The sequence below is a fragment of the Chenopodium album genome, chromosome 21 (genome assembly GCF_948465745.1).
Source record: "Chenopodium album chromosome 21, dcCheAlbu1.1, whole genome shotgun sequence".
Taxonomy (NCBI): Eukaryota; Viridiplantae; Streptophyta; class Magnoliopsida; order Caryophyllales; family Amaranthaceae; genus Chenopodium; species Chenopodium album.
In genome coordinates, this window is record NC_137854.1 from 1,861,522 (window position 1) to 1,882,995 (window position 21,474).

General features: G+C 35.9%; 2 protein-coding genes and 1 pseudogene across 2 annotated transcripts; 1 reads left to right on the plus strand and 2 right to left on the minus strand.

The window, feature by feature from the left end:
* Positions 1-20: 20 nt before the first annotated feature.
* LOC145600192 (zinc finger protein 7-like) lies at positions 21-594 on the minus strand. Its single transcript, XM_081656093.1, has one exon. It carries the CDS (start codon positions 587-589, stop codon positions 47-49), a length of 543 nt encoding a protein of 180 aa, XP_081512219.1. The 5' UTR covers positions 590-594; the 3' UTR covers positions 21-46.
* Positions 595-6,034: 5,440 nt separating this feature from the next.
* LOC145602266 (pentatricopeptide repeat-containing protein ELI1, chloroplastic pseudogene) lies at positions 6,035-8,156 on the plus strand (annotated as a pseudogene).
* A 248-nt stretch (positions 8,157-8,404) lies between these two features.
* Positions 8,405-19,026, minus strand: LOC145600959 (WD40 repeat-containing protein HOS15-like). The gene is made up of 14 exons (XM_081656839.1): positions 18,871-19,026; positions 16,470-16,615; positions 15,589-16,375; positions 14,103-14,197; positions 13,957-14,003; positions 13,363-13,507; positions 12,981-13,044; positions 12,338-12,496; positions 12,113-12,234; positions 11,446-11,520; positions 10,558-10,611; positions 10,385-10,458; positions 9,601-9,675; positions 8,405-8,878 (listed from the first exon to the last, which is right to left on the minus strand). Exons 1-14 carry the CDS (start codon positions 18,929-18,931, stop codon positions 8,659-8,661), a joined length of 2,124 nt encoding a protein of 707 aa, XP_081512965.1. The 5' UTR covers positions 18,932-19,026; the 3' UTR covers positions 8,405-8,658.
* Between the last annotated feature and the right edge of the window lie 2,448 nt (positions 19,027-21,474).

Below are 21,474 nucleotides of genomic sequence, written 5' to 3' on the forward strand. Positions count from 1 at the left end.
TGAGGTTTCTATCTATGACTACAGCTTGAAGAAGAACGAACCATGATCATAAGCTAAGATTCAAGTCAATCTCATTATGATTCATGAGTTTCTTGCAAGGCTGCTGTTTTGGGATCCGGAAACTTCCAGGCCAAACCAATGCCGCCATTTTTTCTTCAGGCCTGTATAGATTACCACTCCATGTGGTTCCAAACCCAGAGCTGAACTCGTTAAACTGAGAATCACTCGACATCATTCTCTCTTTGCTGACTGACTTTTGAATGAGTGAATGTGGCTGAATACCAAGTGACTTAACAACTCTAGCACTGCAAAGAGGTGACACTGACCTAATTTCTTTCATCAATAGTCTATGCCTCCTAGCTTCCCCTCTTTCTCTCTTGTGTGCATTCTGATGGCCACCAAGTGCTTGTGAATTAAAAAACTTCCTTTGGCAAAAACTGCAATTAAAAGTCTTAATCGTACCACCACAGTCTGAATCTGCCTCAGCTGTAATAAAGCTTAGGCTTAACCAATTACCTACCTCAACATTGATCTCATTTTGATCATTGTTGACAGTTTGGTTTCGACCATCTTCCCTCTCCAAAACCATTTTAAATCCGAAATTTTTTCTTCTTGCAGGGGAAAGGACTAGACATGCGTACTCTTAAATGAGAGTAGGAAAGATGAAGCATCTTAAAGATCCTAGTGGAGAATGATGCTTCTCTATTAAGATAAATATAACTTTCTGATTAACACATCAACAAAAATACCTTATCTCAACTTTAATTGCAGCAGGTTTCTGTCTGGATTTTGGTTCCATCATCAACTCTCTCCTCTTTATATCCCAAATCAAGTAGGACTATAATTATTGAAGAATAAGATTCTTTGGTAGTTGGGATGGTGGGAGTTATTCATAGTGCTTTTCCTAATCTTTTCAGATGTTTTGGAGTAACTACAGTTGATCAAGATTCTTCTTTCCAAGGAGAAAGATGTGTTGCAAAAGCAGCTTTCTGCTTCAGCCCCATACTTTTCTGTAAGCCTGTTAAGAACGAGGGCAAATTGCTATAATTTGGACCGCCCCATATTTACATGAACAGAAATTAATAGACCTTTATGGTCTAATACTCTTGAGTTCATTCTAATAAGGTACTTAGAATCACAGCAAGAAAATATTGGCATTGTTTACCAATCATCTGCAGTTCTTTATTCCATCTTGTAGCTCTGCCTCTTAAATTTAGCACTTATGAGAAAGAGTCCAGTTACTCAATTAAAATTCTGACCCATAATCCTTAAAGCTGCGTTTAACATTTTCATTCAGTAAATGCAACACATTACTAGATTTTCATAGAGTAAATTAAATCTCACCTCCTACTGATCCTCTGCTTCTGCCCACCATAACCAACCTTAACTTCTACCACAAATTTGACAAAACACTGGAAATTTAACCTACAGAAAAACATAAATTACTCAAAAAAGTACAAGCGTTTTGATTTCAAAGAAGAATATTCCTATTGCTATAGCTGTTTATGTTCTTCAAATTTTCTAAGGCATCCTAGTAAAGTTAGCAAGTTGAAAAACTGCTTAGCATATACTTCAAGATGAATATCTTTTCTTCCCCATTTGGAGTCCCCAAAGTTACTACTGTGTATTCTAGTTTTGATCAATAAATTCTTTTGCAGTGATCAATATACTTCAATGCCGACCTACAATTTTTTAGATCTACCAGAATGGAACTATCTGATAACTATTCTAATTAAACAGGGTAGCAAGATAAGATCAAAGTTTCTAAGGCTCCATGTTCAGCACTGGTTGTCTGGTCTACATTACGAAAAAATTTATGTTGTATACTAGTAATATTACAGGAGACAACATGTTAACTCAAAATGGTGTCCTATTGCAGCTAGAGTCCAGCTTTCAGAGTCTTTACCTTTTCCCTTAACACAACCTTCATTCTGAAAAAGACTAGAAACCTTTGCATAGCTCAGCTGATTAAAGATTCTATCACTTAAACCCCTTCCTTTCTGGGAAATAAATAAAATAAAATAAAATTCCGTTGCATAGCTGAGCAAATTAAAGACTGATTCACAGTAGAAATCGCCAGTAATCAAGTACTAAGATTCCTAGATTCATACTACTTGAAGAACTAATCATCAACCTAACAGAGTGATAGAGTCATAGAATGTTATCCGTCCCAGGCATGGGAAGGGAGGGAAGGGAATATAAAAATCTCGAGCCACAGTATACACATATGGGGTGAAAAAAGTTTAAATTGCTAGCGGAAGCAAGCAATAAAAAAACTGGCTAAATGGGGTACCATCAATCCCTTCAATAATGTTAATAAAAAAAATCACCTACACAAAGTAATGATAAAAAGATTATTTATAGAAGTATTCAAGGAATATTTAACTTGATCTTCACAAGGTTATTGAAAGTAAACTTCCCAACAGAACCTAGGAAAGTGTAAATGAAACCTACTTATGCTTAATCCAGCAGCCTACTGCATAATGGAGTGTTCCATGCACCAATTCAACTGCCATCAACTGAGAGAATCCCTTTTTTTTTTTCCTTTCACCAAACTATGCAATTTAAGTACCTAAAACGTGAACAAAATATATTAAGGAATTACAATCAACAATAATGTAAAAGTGCATGCACACATCGCCACAACATGAATCAAACTTTAATAAACATAATCTGGAAGACAAGAATGTCAGCAGAATTAAAAAATTAAGATGATCTTCACAGCTCAAATACACTAAAAATAATCTGACATCACAAAAGTAGACCTTGATTTTGGAAAGGAACTCTATATAGGTTTCTTGTTCAGAAAATCAGAACCTCAATTCATAGTATATAATTATGTTTCGTTTGTTCTTTGTTGCTTAAAGGTTACTACATTCAGTAGCATGTTCTTAGAAGTTCAACAAATGCTCACAACCCCAGGCAGAGATGCCTTATTTAATGCATCAAAGTGCTAGCAAAAACAACAATCAACAATTTTTAACAATTATACAATCTAAATATCCAAGGAATACACATCAAGGGCTGTTACCTTATATTTCAAAAGAAATTCAATGGCCATACATGACTTGGATTGGATAGAGGAAACAAGAATGACATGCAAATTGTGGGTTTGCAACAGCATAAAGTAGATGCGAAATGAGAGATAATTTTTTGGTTTATGCAGCCAAACCCAACCTTTTGGGAATAAGGCTTTGGTTTTGGGCCTTTTGGCTGCTGTTGTTACAGTTACCTATGTTCCTAGGACTCAAGCAGATATCAAAGTATCTTGAATACGACGCATATACTTAATGTGTAATGAAAATTCCCACTAATTGGTACACGAAACACCCTCCTTTTCCCAAGGAAAGCAATCCTGTCCCTTACAGTACTTACACATCAACAGGGGAGGGACGGGGTACGGAAGAACCTAAAAGCTCAATTTTGTTCTTGACAAAGCTCCCTTGCTTGGAGAACAAGAGAAGTGACAAGGGCTCAAACTAATTTATAGGGTAATGAGTTGTACCTAAAGGCCAAGCATCTAGCCTCGCTTCATGTGCTATGACGGGCGTGTGAGGGAGTGAAGACCACACCTTAAGAAAATTCTTCATTTCCCTATTTCTCATACTAGAATTCCTAGCAAATGTGCCATCTTAAAAAAAAACAAATAAAGATAGGCATTTTTTCCCTCAAAAAACAGTGCACCCTGTGCAATTGATGGACATGCATGACCTCATACAGTCATTCCTCAGCTCCAAAAAACCTCTGTATCTTAGACTTCTCACTCTCTTATAAATAAAGAGAATACATCACCAAACTATATCCCTATGCTCAGAACATCTTTGCAAATTAAAACAACGCATGTTGTCTTCCAATTCGACCAAATGAAATTGTCTTTAAAAGCAGTGAAGTTATTAAAGATCAAGGCACATGGAAACCTGTCAATATTCTTGGTCAACAAAACAAATCCAACACTTCACTTGTATCTGGTATAATGTCCAAACATATCTTATAACCAAAATTCACTTAATAGCTGAAACACATTATAAATCACCAAATTCAAGATGCAAAGTTCATCCAATGTCCTTCTAATTTAAGTTCATCCAATGTCATTCTAATGAATCTAATCTTAGTTCATCATTCTAATCTAATATCATCCAATTTCATTCCAATCTCAATTCATCAAATGTCTTTCTAATCTAAGTTCATCCAATAACTACAAAATCAATCCATTGAAAAATGCAGCAAATCTCAACAACATAAAAGCCATTAACAATAAAGGAAAAGCAAACAAACACAAGTATAATCATATAATGCCACAAAAAAAATTGAGACTCACTAAGTGTGAGGGAAATAGAGAGAGGAGAAAGGAGAGAGAAAATTAGCGATCTTGACAAGTGCGACAGAAGGTACCCTGAGACAACTCGCAAAAAGCCCTAGCGTCGACTGCAATGTAAGACGTCAATCGAGTGTCGACCACCACTGAAAGCATCGGCATCAACGATTGAACGCATCCTAATACTTCAATATTCCTGAACAATTGATGAATGAATGAATGAATTCATCAAAATTTGCAGAAATAAGAATGGAAAATCATTGAATTGAAAAACTGATGAATGAATGAATTCATAAATGTCAAATTTTGCAGAAATAAGAATGTAAAATCATTGAATTGAAAAATTGGTACCTAGGGTTGGTGAAAGAGAGGCGGCGAGAATTGCGGGCAGGATTAGGGAGGAGCGGCGAAGGAGGACGGCGGAAGGCGGTGGAAGGGCGGATGGAAGGAGATCTGGTTGCGTTGAGGAAAGACCTTGAGAAGGATCCACTTCTCCACGCCATTGTTGTTTGTTTTCACGGTTTGGGTGCTGAAATTGCTTGCTCAGTGTTGAGTTGAGGAGGGTTTACTGAATTGTAGGGTTTAAGGGGATATGGTAATAACGAAGTCAAGGGCTAACCAAAACTATATTTTAGATAAAGTTATCTTTGACAATTTCCTTCGTAATTATTTTTTCAATAATCTAATGTAAAATTGGTAAAATGTTTGCTAATGACTTTATTAGGTGATAACAGATTAAACAGAGTTAAAACTTGAAAATGTTGATAAATGTTTATTGACAGGGTTTAAGGCCTTGTTCTTTTGAGCTTTTGGGCAAAGCAGATTTCAGCAGAGCAGATTGAAGCAGAGCAGGGCACAGCAGAGCAGAGCAGAGCAGAGAAAATTGAAGCAGCTATTTTTAAGTACTACCTCCGTTACAGGTTATGTGCAACGATTAGACATTTTCCCTCTCTACTTTATGTCAAATCGTTGCACATAACCTGTAACGGAGGTAGTACTATTTTTAAGCAGAGCAGAGCAGATTTCAGCAGAGCAAAGCAAAGCAGCTCTAAAGAACGGGGCCTAAGCTTTTAATTTTTAGTGCTTACTGGGGTTTTCTAAGTTTTCTACTTAACAAATTTTGTTGGGTATTTGATGTACAATGTGATATTTGAAAGTATGAGTAGCTAAACTATGTCAAATCATATACAAATACCGAATATTAGTGTTATTGATATATTAGGGTTTGTTCTGCTCAACTTAATTTCAGTTCAGCTCCAATAAGTTCAGTTTCTAATTTTCTTCTCTCATAAACAATTCATTTCAACTCTATTCAGTTCAGATCTGTTTAGTACAACCCCAATCAGTTCAGTTGCTTTCAGTCAATCTGAACAAGCCCTTAGATAGATCCGTTATTGGTATCGATGTCTATTCAAATACTTGGTGTACAGCTATATAAACAAGTGCACAACCCTACCTAATGGACTGTTACATGGTCAAATATTAAAGAAAGGGCGTAATTTGACATACAAAGTAACATCCTAGTATTCAATTGTGTTAGAAATCACATTTACCATACTCTAGCTTAAGTTTGTATACGAGTAGTTAACAAATATAGTACTGATATGACAATATTAGAACTCATAAAACGTGTGATTCATATTATTAGAAATGAGAAACACCTTTGCATAGACCTAACCTCACCATTGTCGACCCACGCCCCCACCACATGAATTGCCTTATCCAACCCAAGAGAGCAGAATTAGACAATGGCTGATACAACTCACAAGTAACAAACCTTCCATACTCATTGTCAATTGTCATTGAATCAACCAACAATTAAGTTTGACACCAAGTATTTCCTTACAAATGGCGCTTTATTTTTAAATAACCGGTAAATTCAACTCCTCCAAATCTCCAATTGTAACAAACACCATGTCTTCCTCTCCTCTGTTCACATCCCAACCATCACCACCCTTAACCAACCGCACGGCCCGTACTCACAACCCATCTCCGTCGTCAAGCCACCGCCCACCACCGGAAAAACTCGCTTTTTTACTCGACAAATGCAGGAATCTCACCCATTTACTCCAAATCCACGCCGTAATTCTCCGGCACGGCCACGAAAACAACCCCATTTTGAACTTCAAGCTTCAAAAAACATACTCTTCTATTGGTCATCTTGAACGATCTTTCTCCCTCTTCAAAAAGACTGCAAACCCAGATGTGTATTTGTACACTGCCATCATCAATGCTCATTCTTCTCGCGGATTGCATCTTCAGGCTTTTGAATTATATGTTCAGATGTTAACTCAAGGTGTTGAACCCAATGTCTTCACCTTCTCTTCCTTATTGAAATCTTGCTTGTTTAAAGATGGGGTTTTGCTCCATTCGCAAGCAATTAGGTTTGGAATTGATGGGGATTTGTTTGTAAGAACTGGGATTTTGGATGTGTATGCTAAAGGTGGGGATTTGATTTCTGCACGCCAACTGTTCGACACAATGCCTGAGAGAAGTTTGGTTGCAGTGACCGCGATGCTAACTTGTTATGCAAAGCATGGGCATCTAGATGATGCAAGATTGCTGTTTGATGGGATGGTGGAGAAGGATGTGGTGTGTTGGAATGTGATGATTGATGGGTATGCTCAACATGGAAGACCTAATGATGCATTGGTGCTTTTTCAGAAAATGTTGAAGGCAAAATTAAAGCCTACCGAAATTACTGTTTTATCAGTATTATCTGCTTGTGGGCAACTTGGGGCACTTGAGTTAGGCAGATGGGTTCATTCTTACATTGTAAATAACAGAATTCAAGTTAATGTTCATGTGGGTACGGCACTTGTCGATATGTATGCTAAATGTGGTAGTTTGGAGGATGCGAGACTTGTGTTTGATGGTGTAACAGGGAAGGATGTTGTTGTATGGAATTCGATGCTTGTAGGGTATGCAATGCACGGGTTTAGCCAAGAGGCGTTGCAGTTGTTTGATGAGCTGCGTGAGAAGGCATTTCACCCTACTGATATCACCTTTATTGGTGTCCTGAATGCTTGTGCTCATGCTGGCTTGGTGTCCGAAGGGAAGCAGTTTTTTTCTCTGATGAAGGATGCTTACAATCTTGAACCAAAGGTTGAGCATTATGGATGTATGGTAAATCTTCTTGGGCGTGCTGGGCATTTAGAGGAAGCTTACAACCTTATCAAAGGCATGAATGCCGATCCTGATCCTGTTCTTTGGGGAACACTGCTAGGTGCTTGCCTTCTACATGGAAATAATTCTCTAGGAGAGGAAATTGCCAAGTTTCTTGTCAGCAGAAACCTAGCAAGTGACGGGACATATGTTCTTCTATCAAACATATATGCAGGAGTAGGGGACTGGGATGGTGTAGCCAATGTGAGGGCCATGATGAAAGAGAGGGGGATACAAAAGGAACCTGGTTGTAGTTCTATTGAGGTGAATAACAAGGTAAATGAGTTTCTTGCTGGTGATTTGAGACATCCAAAGAGCAAAGACATCTATAAGATGCTAGAAGAGATGTATAAGTGGTTAAAAGATCATGGTTACTCCCCTCAGACAGAGACTGTGCTACGTGATGGTGGGGAGAAAGAGCAATCTTTAGGAGTTCATAGTGAGAGACTTGCTATTGCCTTTGGCTTAATTAGCACTTCTCCAGGAACTACAATCAAGATTGTGAAGAACCTTCGCGTATGCTCAGATTGTCACGTAGTTACGAAGATGATCTCAAAGATTACAGGACGCAAGATAGTTGTGAGGGATAGGAACCGATTCCACCATTTTGAAAATGGCATATGTTCTTGTGGAGATTATTGGTAGTTAAGAAAGACCATGATTGTAGAGTTAAAATTATGCAGAGTTGTCCAATGTATGAAATTACTCGTATATACCAAAATATGATCCTAAATACAAATCTCCAAAATCAATTCCTCATCAACATCCAAGCAGAAATAGAATACAAATCTCCAAAATCAATCCCTCATCAACATCCAAGCAGAAATAGAAGCTTTAAATTGGATGAAGAAAACAACGCAAACAGCCAAGTAAAACTTCAGCAACAAAACAGCTAGAAAAATCACGAATCCCTGAAACAGGACATGTAAAATGCAACTGGAGACTATAATAATAAGGGTCATAAACTTTGATCAAGAGTAATCTGTACAATTGTAATTTAAATATTTAATTACGGTTATCAAATAGCATAATTGTACATTGCGGACCAAATCTACATCACTAATGAACAGCTAATCCTAACCCAAACTACAGAAAGAATTCCAAGTACTTTCTAAGCTAATCCAAAACGTTAAAGCTGACATCATCTAGTTCTCATGCATGCTCTGTGCCTCTGACTGCTACATTCTGAAATCCAAAACGCAAACAGTATTGTTGGCAAAACATGCGGCGATTTTGTCGCCTTCCTTATTCCAACATACTTCGAATATGCCCCCATTTCCAGAGTACGTCTTCACAATCTTTCCCTCCTTTAAGGACCACACGTGCAACGATCTATCCAAAGACCCGCTAGCCAAATATTCACCATCAGGACTGAATGCAAGTGAGTATACAGCTTCCCTGTAAATGGAACAAGATCAGGCTTCATAGAAAAACATAAGCAGCTACTTCATATAGAGATATAATCAAGCAATACAGTCAGTTGGAGATCAATAGATCATAAACATTCCAAGAATCATACAGATTATAAACTTCTAACCAAATTATACATGCCTGCCCCTGTCTAGACTATACAAGCCGTTTGTCAACAATACACCCCTTCCACAACCCACAAAATGAATAATAATGCTTTTCTTCTGCTTATCCAACAGGACACATGAAACAGTATCAGAGACCCCCCTCCTTTTCCATCCCAACCCAATGTGACTTGTATTCTTACTCGGCCAGTCAGCCTCATTTCTGGGCAAGTCCGGACTTGGATCATCATATATCTAGTAACTTATTATGTGGTCATATTGTTTCCTATTTCAATTTTAAATATATTTTTGCTGACATTTCTGCTCATTTAGAGTAGTGCTTATGATACACTACAAGTAAGAAGACACAAAAGCTAATTTACTGATTATCTAATCTTAATTATATTTGTAATGCCTGTGACTCAGTAAAATATTAATTCCATCGGATGAACTAAATGCGAAGTAGTTAATAAAAAAAGCCATATTTTCTTATCTTCCTCTCCCATCATAATGAGAGGCCAAACATAATCCATGTTTACATATCGCATCGTATCAAAAAAAGCCATCAATCATAGACCAACAACAACTTCTCAAATGATAAACTACCTGTGACCATTCAAGTTATGCAGTAGTTTTCCAAGCTCCACATCCCATAGTTTCACAGTGGAATCAAAAGATGCACTGCAAGAAAAATAATCATAGAAGTGCAAAAATCAGCAAAAAAAGTAAGATGGAATGGCAGGTGCATTCATTCTATAATCTTCCTGTTGCAGACTGCAAATAGATTTGAGAAACAATACACACATATGTATGGGAGGTAAAATTGTCCTCTCTTTAAGCAAGGTATGCATAACAATGTAACATGTGTCATGACTCATAAGAGATGTCAGCCTACGTTCTAGCACAGTCAAGCCAATAGATATCCTTGACAAAATTATAGCCATGATTGCATTGTGAATTTAGCTCCTTTTTTTTATCTCATTTTCCAAATAAATGGAAAATGAATAAAAAAATAAAAAAAATTATGAGTACCATCGCTTCTTTCAAGTGCTAGGCACCTCAATAACAAGTAGGAATCAGATACTACAGCAATTTTAAAAACCACAAGACTTGCATGATTACAATATGAAGTTTTTTTATTTACAATAAACAAATAAGCCTTCAACATGCCCAAGCAGAGAATTTGTTCATACTAGCAACATGCTATTCTTAAAGCATTGAGTATAATAGGTGAGCATAAATAGTACATGTATGCCATGAAGATGCCAAAAGTAAAATACAATGATCTATAGCAACAAGCCTACAAGTCAACAGCAGAACCATAATTGATCATCCCGTCAATCCATGATACATCACTAATTGCATTAGAAACAGTAAAGAAGAACATTACCTGGCAAGCACCAATTGTTGATTGGGATTGTTAGTGCCAGACCCTGTAGGGCTCCACCTTATAGTGTATATCTCCTAAAATAAAATATATAATATATAGATTTGAGATTGACGCTATCATTAAGATTCCATAGAAGAAGCTAAATTTGTAATCAAGAAAAGATCAAAGCAAACCTTCGAATGATCTCTTAAATCATGAACAAAAACATCATGCTTCATACTCCAGACCTGCACATCCATTTCACGTATGGATTTACAAATCAGCATATAATATGAAAAATTAGCCTATGAAAAAACAATACCGCAGAGAAAGAAAAAGCACACCATATTTTCACAAAAATGACGGGCAAAACTTCATAATAATTAGAGAGATAAAGGGTGTTCATATCCCTTATAGGATTAATTTTGCTCTATGTTACTTGGACTCTTCATTTCACCTCACGTACCAGTGTCGGATCCTCGACACTCGAACACTTCACTTTTTGTTCAAAATCATGGAATTTTTTCACAAAATAGCCAAGTCGGACGCTTAGACACGTACCCATGTTGGACATGGGTACCCGAGTCCAAGTAACAGATTTTGCTAATCATTACTATAAATATAGCTAAATAATTTACAGATTTCACAATAAAAATAATGGGAGATCTCATATCCGAGTTTCTCTTCTTGGTCTTAATGCCAGACAATCTATTAGTCAACCACAATGGCAACCCAGTATGAATTCTACTGACAAAATTTGATAAAGTAAAACCATATGCAGCCTTAAGTCCTCAACCATAATATGTCACAAACTCTTGGTAGGAAAATGGAAAAAGAAAATATTGCACACATTACATAAGAATACTTCATATAACGTTAAATTATCATAGTAGCTTGCTCATCAAGCGTTTCAGATCAATTTATCAAGTTTTCATTTCCTCTCATTCTTAGTTTGGAAAGTATTCAAGCTTTCATACGAAATCAACTAACACAGTATTAAATAGAGAAAAGAGAAAATAATAAATAGATCAGGCCAGCAATGGATATTACACAGAACTAAAGCTAATAAGAAAAAGAAAAACCTTTGCAGTGCTATCATCCGAGCACGAGGCCAATAATGTCCCAGTTGGGTCCCATTTCACACAGTTAACTTCGCCCTGAAATTGCAAAAATATATGTACAAAGAAATAAATTACAAAATACAAACAAAAGTAAAAACATCCTGTAACATTATTCAGTAAGAACTAGGGAAAAAAAATAATCAAAGTATTCAAAGAACACATTACTCAGCTGCATCCAAATCCATATAGCCCTGATCCCCCACGGCCCCACCCTCCAATAAAAAGGTGGTCAAAGAACAATCAACAATTTGAGCCACTTAACTAAATACAACTAAGAATACTTTGGATTGATGCATTAAGTTCTCAAACATAACAAAAAATGAACAAAAAACTAATGCCCACCATATTCCGAATTATAGTCAATCTCATATCATCAACTGTTTTAAAAAAATAATAATAAAAAAAAAAAAAAAAAAAAAAAATTTAAAAAAAAAAAAAAAAAAAAGTAAGACAATAACAGAGAAATATCCAAAAGTTGTTATCACAAGGCCAGGCTATTAAGCAGACAGTATGCAAGAATCCATAAAATGTATTCACACGTATTAAGCCATTTTATCCAACAAGTGCTATGGCCTATGGGAAAATACGAGACATGCATGTAAAAACAACAAAGAAGAAGAAAACAAACCTTATGACCTGCAAAGGTTTTGACAGGGCTGCTTTCCCCGACTTTACATACATAAATCATGTTATCTGTAGAGCTTGTTGCAAAAGAAACATTGTTCCGCCAGTCAACATCCAAGGTCGGACCTACAAAAAAGAGAACTTGAGTATAATGCACATATACCACTATCTTAAAAGCTAAGAAAATTCCATTGTAAAGTTAATAACAGCCCCTCCTCTTAATAAACACCTGAATGAAACTCAAACTGCTGCTTTGGCTCTTCTGCCTTCACATCCCACACAATGGCTGTTTTATCACAGCTACCAGTAAGAAGATAATCACCCTTCTTGTTCCATTTTAAGGAAAATATTGGCCCCTTGTGTCTACTTAATGTACTCTTCAGGTCACCTGGTCATCAATAGAAATATATATGAAAAGGAGCTATAGTACCTAGACAACAATCTACTACACACAGCACATGCATTAATCAGCATATTAATGACTTCCTTACTCTCAAAAAGCGCTGATCAGAAGATACAATTTCCCACAATTATCAATGACCAGAAGAAAACTAATTAGCCATTACACACCATAATAAATCCTTCCCATTATATTACTTATAAATGGTTTAGCTTGCTTTCTTAATAGCCACGCTCATAAGCCTTAGATTAACCCCCACCCCCACCCCAAAAATAAATAAATAAATAAATAAATAAATAAAATAAAATAAAAAGTAAAACAAATACTATAGTTTGTACTTTAGTCAGTGAGCTTAGGGTAACTTTGGAAGCCAGCAGTCATGCCTGATTGCCTGTTAACTAGTAAAGACCAATAGGCTCTCCAGATTTTCCATAAGTCACCTAGCAAAGACGAGAACCAGATATAGACATACCATTTGTGTTCCAAATTCTTGCCTGGCCATCATAAGACCCCGTAGCAAGAAGGGTACCATCCCCCTGCAAAGGAAACAGCAGAAAGAACTTAGAGCAAAGAAGTTGCAGCAGTAAACTTAAATTCATATAAAAAACAGGTCACGAAAATGAATTTTCTTTTGATCTGCAGGCTAGATCACTAGAACATGCAACAAACACATTTTGATCCTGTTCCTTACATTATTAAACTACTTCACCCACCATAGAGGTCTTGTCAATCTAGTGAACTTTATTGATTATATTACTAAGCAACATATAATATATTAATATGATGCAAGACTAAAAGACCAGAGATGGCATACATTATTAAGCAATTTGGGAAATAGCTCTAGTACAACTTACATTCCAATCAAGAGTAGTAACGTCTTTGCTTTTCTCATTTGTTTTCCCCTTAACATGCTTCAGCACAACAACGTTTGTGGATCCATTGTGCGATCTAGAACCTTTCTCAGGCATTGTCCAAATCCGAGCCGTTGAATCCCCAGAACTAAAACATACAGAGATAAAGAGTCAAAATCAAAAGAGAAGTAATTTTTACCTTCCACAGTGTCAACGGTAGAATAAGGCAGATATGCTAAAATGGTAAATAACTCAGAGCACCTGACCGATACACACACACACACACACACCAAAAAAAAAAAACAAAACACAACAACAACAACAACAACAGAAGCAAATATTACTTTTCATGAACTATTTAGCCAATTGTACAGACTTCAAACAGCCAAAACATAAGAGAACTATTCAGAGATCGCTCAACATTTAAGTATAATAAGATTTGATGCAATACTTAGTCTAAGTTCTAGAGTAATGTTAATAAATAATTATAGCTTGGTAAGCAGGCTCAATTATTAAAAATTAGTATGAGAAAAAAATAAGTATACAACACTTGAAAAAAGGCTTAGAAGCAACCAATTAAGTAGCAAAAGCACTCACCCAGATGCAAGAAGTGAACCAGAAGGGCTCCATGCACAAGCGCAAACCTAGACAATATACGAGTCCATATAGCTTCATCATATTTAGTCTACAGAGGGAGTAATAACATAAATGTCTAAAGGCAAGGAGATAGTTTGCTATTAAACCTCAGATGTGTGGCCCTCTAATATTGTCACGTCAGATGCAGAAATTTCACATCCCACAGAAGGGGATGATGGAGAGATATCCATGGGCTCAGGATCTGTAAACCATGACAAAATTAGCTTCAGATGACTAGACAGACAAAAATTTTAACCATAAAATACAGCATTGAAGGAAACAGCAGGCAAAAACATGCAAAAAGTTCAAAGCACAGACGATCATGGACTAGTGTCTACTATAACATTAAATTGCAAATACTTGTTGACTAAGTTGCATTGGTTTCCAACACTTAGTTACCAAGAAACTGAGACATAAAAACAATAATAGCTAATCAGCAAGAGTATCATATGAAGATGGTAGCAATATTTTCTTCATTGTTTTCTTCACCAAAGAAGACAATATATGGATGGCAACAGCATGATACTCTGTAACAAGATATTGCCCTCACCGGTACTATTTAATATATGACAGTAAATAAGGATGCAGAGAAATGTTATTTACTCAGAATAAAGCCTACATCCAATTGATATGATTTTGCTACGTCAAACGAATTTCATAAAATCTAGGTAACTAATTTAGAGTCAAGCGAACCAACACTAAACAATTTGATCAAACTTACCGAACAATAAACCAAACTAGATCTACTCTCACAAGTTTTCACAAAACTTTAAACTTTATTAACCTAAATCACACAAATATATAGATTTTAGGATAATCTAACAAAGATAGATAAGATAATATATAAAATAATCAGGACTCCTAAAAATAATAAAACACTCTTTTTTATATGCGTAAATCAAGTCATTAAGAAGTAGTAAAACTGTGTAGGACGTATCCTAACTGGACTAGGATTAAAAAGATATATTTAATACTGATTGGATTAGGATTAAAAAAAAAAATATCATATCACATCAAATCATATCATATCATATCACATCAAATCATATCATATCATAAACAAAACAGCGACAGGTAAGCGTTATCATATATCTTTTTTAGGATAAAAAAGTTAATTTAAAGTTTTATTTTCGATAACTTTTAATCCTTTACCTACGTAAATAATTTCTAATTTTTTAAGCATATCTAATAAAATATTTTTCTAAATTTCCAATATTAAAAAATTTTTTAAGCGTACTTTATAGAGTATTCAATAAAATTTAATATTCAATCCAAAAAGTTAATCCTAAAATTCTATCAACAATGGTTTGGGCACAAAAACTAGTCTATATATAGTTTGATTACAAAGATATGACTTATCCTAATTGACTAATCCTAGTAATTCCTTAACCCCAAAATGTCCTCTACCACCCAGCTACCCTCATAACAAAATAGCCGTCCAACCAATACAAGACACCTAAAACAACCCCATATAGATGACTCAAAAACGATGTTGACTTCAGTGTTGACCTATGCCTACTCAAAAACAGAATTATACAGGACAGAAATAGAATTCACATCAAAGCACATAATGAACACAATAAAATGATATACCAGGACAAACTGCATTCTCTTCGTCTTTGATGGCAGGCTTCTCTTCACACTCAACAACATTTTCTTTATCAGACGGCCCATCTTGTATCTTAGGCTTTTCCTCCTCCTCTTTAATAGCTTTTTCTTCCTTTTCTTTCCCAATTTTTTCATCCTTTTCTTTCCCGGCTTTTTCTTCCTTCTCTCTCCCAGCTTTATCTTCCCTCTCCTTCACAGCTTTTTCGTCCCTCTCTTTTCCAGATTTTTCTTCTTTGTCTCTTCCAGTTTTCTCTTCCTTCTCCTTCCCTGCTTTTTCTTCCCTCTCTTTCCCTAACTTTTCTTCCTTCTCTTTTGCAGCTTTACTGACCATCTCTCTCGCAGCTTTTTCGTCCTTCTCTCTCGAAGCCTTTTCATCCTTCTCTCTAGCAGCCTTTTCGTCCTTCTCCCTCGCAGCTTTTTCATCCTTTTCTCTCAGAGCTTTTTCTTCCTTTTCTCTCGCAGCTTTTTCGTCCTTTTCTCTCGCAGCTTTTTCATCCTTTTCTCTCGCAGCTTTTTCATCCTTTTCTCTCACAGCTTTTTCATCCTTCTCTTTACCATCTCCATCCTTAACATGATCTTTTTCCCTATCAAGCCTCCTGTTATCTCTTCCTCGCTTTCGTTCTCTATCACGATCCTTTTCAGATTCTTTCTCCTTATCTTTCCTTGAAATTCTCCTCTTCTCTTTAACCATTCGGCGCAATTCATTCACATCCTTAGTGATAAGATCCAAAGGCTGTATAAATGAAAAATCTTCATCCATATCTGCATCACTCTGCAGCACCAAAGAAAAACAACTAATGTCAATATCAAAACCATGACAAGGACAATCAATACATTAAAGATGAAGGTTGCATGTGTTTGCTAACATTATTCACGTTAGCTTCCATTTCCAAGTATTGTAACCCTTTCTGCACAAAGGTGATCAGAGCACCCGGTGGAACTAAATTGCCATCAATGGTGCACTTATTGATTCCGGCTTCGTATCCTAAAGCAAAGGCAGAGTGTGTAAACCCTGCAATGGGAAATATTTTAAAAAATGCATATGTCAAGGTTGTTATCTTATTCATCACTAGAATATAAACATATGGTCCCATTCTTCCACATCTTGGGTCACAAGCACATTTAAACATGAAATGCTCAATTAAGAATAAAACAATGCATAAACTGATAACAAAAATGAAGAGTAAAGCATATCCTTTCAAAGGAAAGGGAGTCCTCTAATACATATCACCATTTATCATTCAAGAAAAACTAAATAAAGTAGAAAACAACCTACTAATCCTAACATTTAAAACTCTGATTAAAGCAAAAACTAATATCATCATTGGCAAGGTCTAGATATATCTTAATGAACAGAAGTGGATATAAGGTAGAAGGGTAAACCTTTTTAAAAAGAAGCAACATGGAGAGTTATATCACTTGGAAAAGCATTTAAACATAAAAAAGACAAAGGGCTTAGAAAGGTGCAAGATTATTAAAAGAAGCAACATAGCAAGTTATAACACTTACAGGAAAGGCATAAACACACAGAAGAGACGAGACTTATTAAGTGGGCAAGAGAATGTATAACTTAAAATATCAAATTAAGAATGAGACGTACAATTTAAGTTTAGTTCAATCATGATCAAATAATAGAAAAGCGATCAATCTTGACCAACATATAAAGAGATCATAGATAACCATATCTATAAAAACACCATTTTGGTCTCCTAACAATGTTGCAAACCAAAAGCATTAACTCCAACCCCATTAAAGTTAACTGAGGCAATCTGAGCACGACATGTGAAAAAATGTATAAAATGCATCAAGCCGTTAACTACCAGTAGAACTTCCCAAAAGAGGCACATCTCTCATAATCAGCATTGTAATTAACATCATAACTAGTAAAAAGCTAAAAACCCTTAAAGAACCTCATAGACTTTACAGTCCTTTTCAGTCAACTAACACGAGCAAGGCCAAATAGGTAATGTATAACTCAATACTGAAGCATTCTATATTAATGATGAAGAAATTATGCAAAACAGCAAAGATTCCATCCAAAAAAACAAAAAAAAAAATTACCAATAATTCAAAATACCCTAGACATATACAACATTACACATAAATAGGCCGTAAAATCTTCCTGGTTTTGAAATCTCAGGAAACAATAATCTACAAGGCCATAAGATTTTGATAAAAACAATAATAATCAGATAGGCAAATAGTAGAGAGGAAAATATAAGCTTGGATAGTTGGGTCTTAAAATTCTAGAGCACATTGTACAAAATCAATAATGGAGCTTCACTAGGAGCTTTCCTTAATCAGATGAGGTACCCTCTAGTAATCTTAAATTAATAATTTTGGTCATTTTAGCGCGATATGGCTTGTGGGATTGAGTCTTGCCATTAAGCAACAAGCACTCAGGTAGACAGGTTTTCTTGGGAGATTCAATTAGCCAAAACAGCTTCTATATCCTACAAAATTGAGACTATCTCGAACTAGATGAATCAACAGTCACACATGATTCCCCATCAATTCATTTTTAGCTCCCATTTCTTCATACCTTCACCATTTCAGTTGTCTAATCTCAAGAACTATCTCAAATTAAAGCTGAACCAATCATACATCAATTTTACCGGATTCAATAAATTGTCAATTAAGTTTCCCAATCCCAAAAGAAATCCACTCTACATAGATTGCTCATTTGATCTCGTAAATTTCCACGGCAAAATTCAATTTCCTCAAAGTTGACCACTCACTTCCCACAGCAGTTAAATCCACTCTACAATCCTACAGTCCCCTCACGCACAAGTCACAACCCTAAATTACAGACAAAAGCTTCAGGATTTGCATCTCATGAATTAATCCTAAACATGCATGTCTCTAAACCATCAATTATCATGTAAATTTGCAGAAAATTCACTCTAACAAATAATTAACCTAACAAGTAAGCACCAAAATCATAAACCACAAATCTGAAGAAATCATCAACAATACAATTCCAGAATTTAATTCTAGCCAATATAAAACCAATCAAAACCCTAATTACTCACAAATCCTCGATTCTCAAACACAAAACAATAAAATCAACAAAAATGCAAACAGGAATACTCACAAACACAATCAAAATCTTCAAATTACTGTAATTCGGAAACAATTTGATGAGAAAACAATTCAGAAACCGAAAATCAACCGCATAAATTGGTCGCTTATATTGAAAAATTAAGATTATTGAAATAATTTATAAAATAAAAAGAAAAAAGATGTGAAGAGAAAGGGTAAACATACCTGATTCTTGAAGATAACGGAAAATGAGGAAGTTTAATTCACCGGAAGATATGGAAGACATCGTTGCGAATTTACCGGTGACTGGTGGAATTAGGCAGCCATGAATTCCGTGAAGAGAGAGAGAGAGAGCTGCTAATTTACAGGAAAAGAAGTTACGGAGTTCAGAGCTTATTATTTGATGCTATGCGCCGTTGAAGGTTTTTTTTTTTACCCAATTTTGGTATGTGGTAAATTTTAGGTGGGCCAGTTAATTAGTTAGAGAAACGGGCCGCAAATTGTTCGAGGCCTAATGCAGAAGGTAAATAAATACGGTTACGATTCACCGGTGTTTGACGAGAAAATACAAGTTGATTATAAGATATGAGTCATATGAGTGATATGACTATATCTAGAGCTGTCAAAAGCTAAACCAATTCAAAATACCGACCCGAATCCAATTACTAACCGTACTGTCTGATCCCGAAAAAATGATGACCCGAACTCGACCTGACCCGGCCTGAAACACACCCTAGACCCGAGTATTTGAGACTTGAACCCGAATATGAACCGACTTGGGGATGACCCAACCCGAATGCAACACGTAAATTATTGACCTGAACCAAACCTAACCTAAGCTGAAATTAAACCAAACCCGTTTTAACCCGTGAAAACCCGAATTTAACCCGACCTGTTCCTATCTCGACCCGAATTTAACCCGACCTATTACTAACCCGACTCAAAATTCAACCCAACCTGTTACAAACCCAAACCGAATCAACCGGACTTGTTATTGACCCGACCCAAATTTAACTCGACTTATTATTGACCCGACTAGAATTTTACAGGAAATATATATATATATGTATATCTTATCTAAACTTACTTGAACTTATTAGCTCGAATTTAAACTTTTCAGAAATTATTTTTCTTACAATAAATGAAGAAATTGATAATGATTAAACGTGAACGTCATTACATGAACTGTTAACAACCGACCCAAAAAATGTAACTGAACCCGATATGACCCGACCTGATATCAACCTTGATACCCAATGTTTTGATACCCGAGTCCAAACATGACCCGACTTGATTATTATAACCCGCAAATTATTCCGAGAATGACAAGACTTGGAAAGGACCGACCTGATTATAACCCGGAAATTATTGAATTGAACCGGACCTGATTATAACCCGCAAATGTTGACTTGCCAACTTGAACCCGAGAATGATTTGACTTAGAAATGACCCGACCTGATTATAACCCGCAAATTATTGATTTGAACCAAAGCCGACTCAAACCCGAGAATGACCCGACCTGATTCTAACCAGCAAATTATTGATTTGAACCGAACCCGACTCGATCCTGAGAATGAACCTTACCCGAATTAAACCCGACCTATTATTCACCCGACCCGAATGTAACCCGACCTGTTATTAACCCGGCCTAAACCCAACCTAAACCTGTAAGATGTAAGACTCGACATGACCCGACTCAAGCATGACCCACCCGCATAGGTTACGGTATTAACCCGAATTGACCTAACCCATTCTACATCTACATGGTAATTTTTGTAAATAAATCAAGAAATTTTTGTAAGTACTCTCTCCGTTTTTAAATACTTGCTCCATTTCTCCATGCGTAGAGTTTTATGAGAAATTGGAGAAAGTAATAAAGTATGGAGGTAGTGGGATTGGTGGAAGAATAAAAAATTATAAAAAGCAAAAGTAGTGTAGAGAATTGGAGGAGAGAGAATATGTGTTGGGTCCATTAGGTAAAAGAAATTAATTAAATATTGTAAAAGCTTTCCAAATAAAGAAATGGAGCAAGTATTTAAAAACGACCGCAAATGAAAAGTGGAGCAAGTATTAAAAAACGGAGGGAGTATACATTTATTAGCTTAAGTCAAGTGTCATCCATGGTTTTCCCAAATTTTATAGTGAATTAAATTGCAGCAAATATGTACTAGAAAAATACTACGAGTAGTATTACCAAATACTATATTTCTAAAGGAAACAAATTAGCTCGAATTTTAATATACTCGTGCCGAAGATTTTAAGATTACTATTGATGCAAAAGACTTAACAAATAAAATGTACGAGTAATGAAATAAATTTATGGAGTTTCAATATGGGATAACACTTTTAATGTGAGATAACACTTTCACTCATATGTGGGTTTGCTCATAGACTCAACAAAACTTGATAGTGTTCGCCGGATTTAAGGGAGAGGAGCTTCTTGGAATGGGCTCGGAGTATGGTTGATGGGCAACAGAGGCATCAAGATCGGGCTCACTATGGATGGGCTTGATGGGCCTCTTTGTAGCCATGGAATCAAATTGGGCTCTAACCTCATGAGTGAATTGGAGCAGCTGTTGTGGATCTACTACTTCATCGCTACGGCTTGGTTTGTTCATCGTTGGTAGTATGTGTGCTACCATAGTACCATCTTGGATAATTTTGTATGTGTGTATTTTTAAATAAATTTTGTTTGTAAACTACACTCTTATATATATATTTGTATACTAGTTTAGTTCCGTACAATGTACGTTTTAAACAAATACATTGTGACATTTGTTTATAATACGGAGAAAGAAAGTTTTTTACTCCGTTTGCATATATAAATGG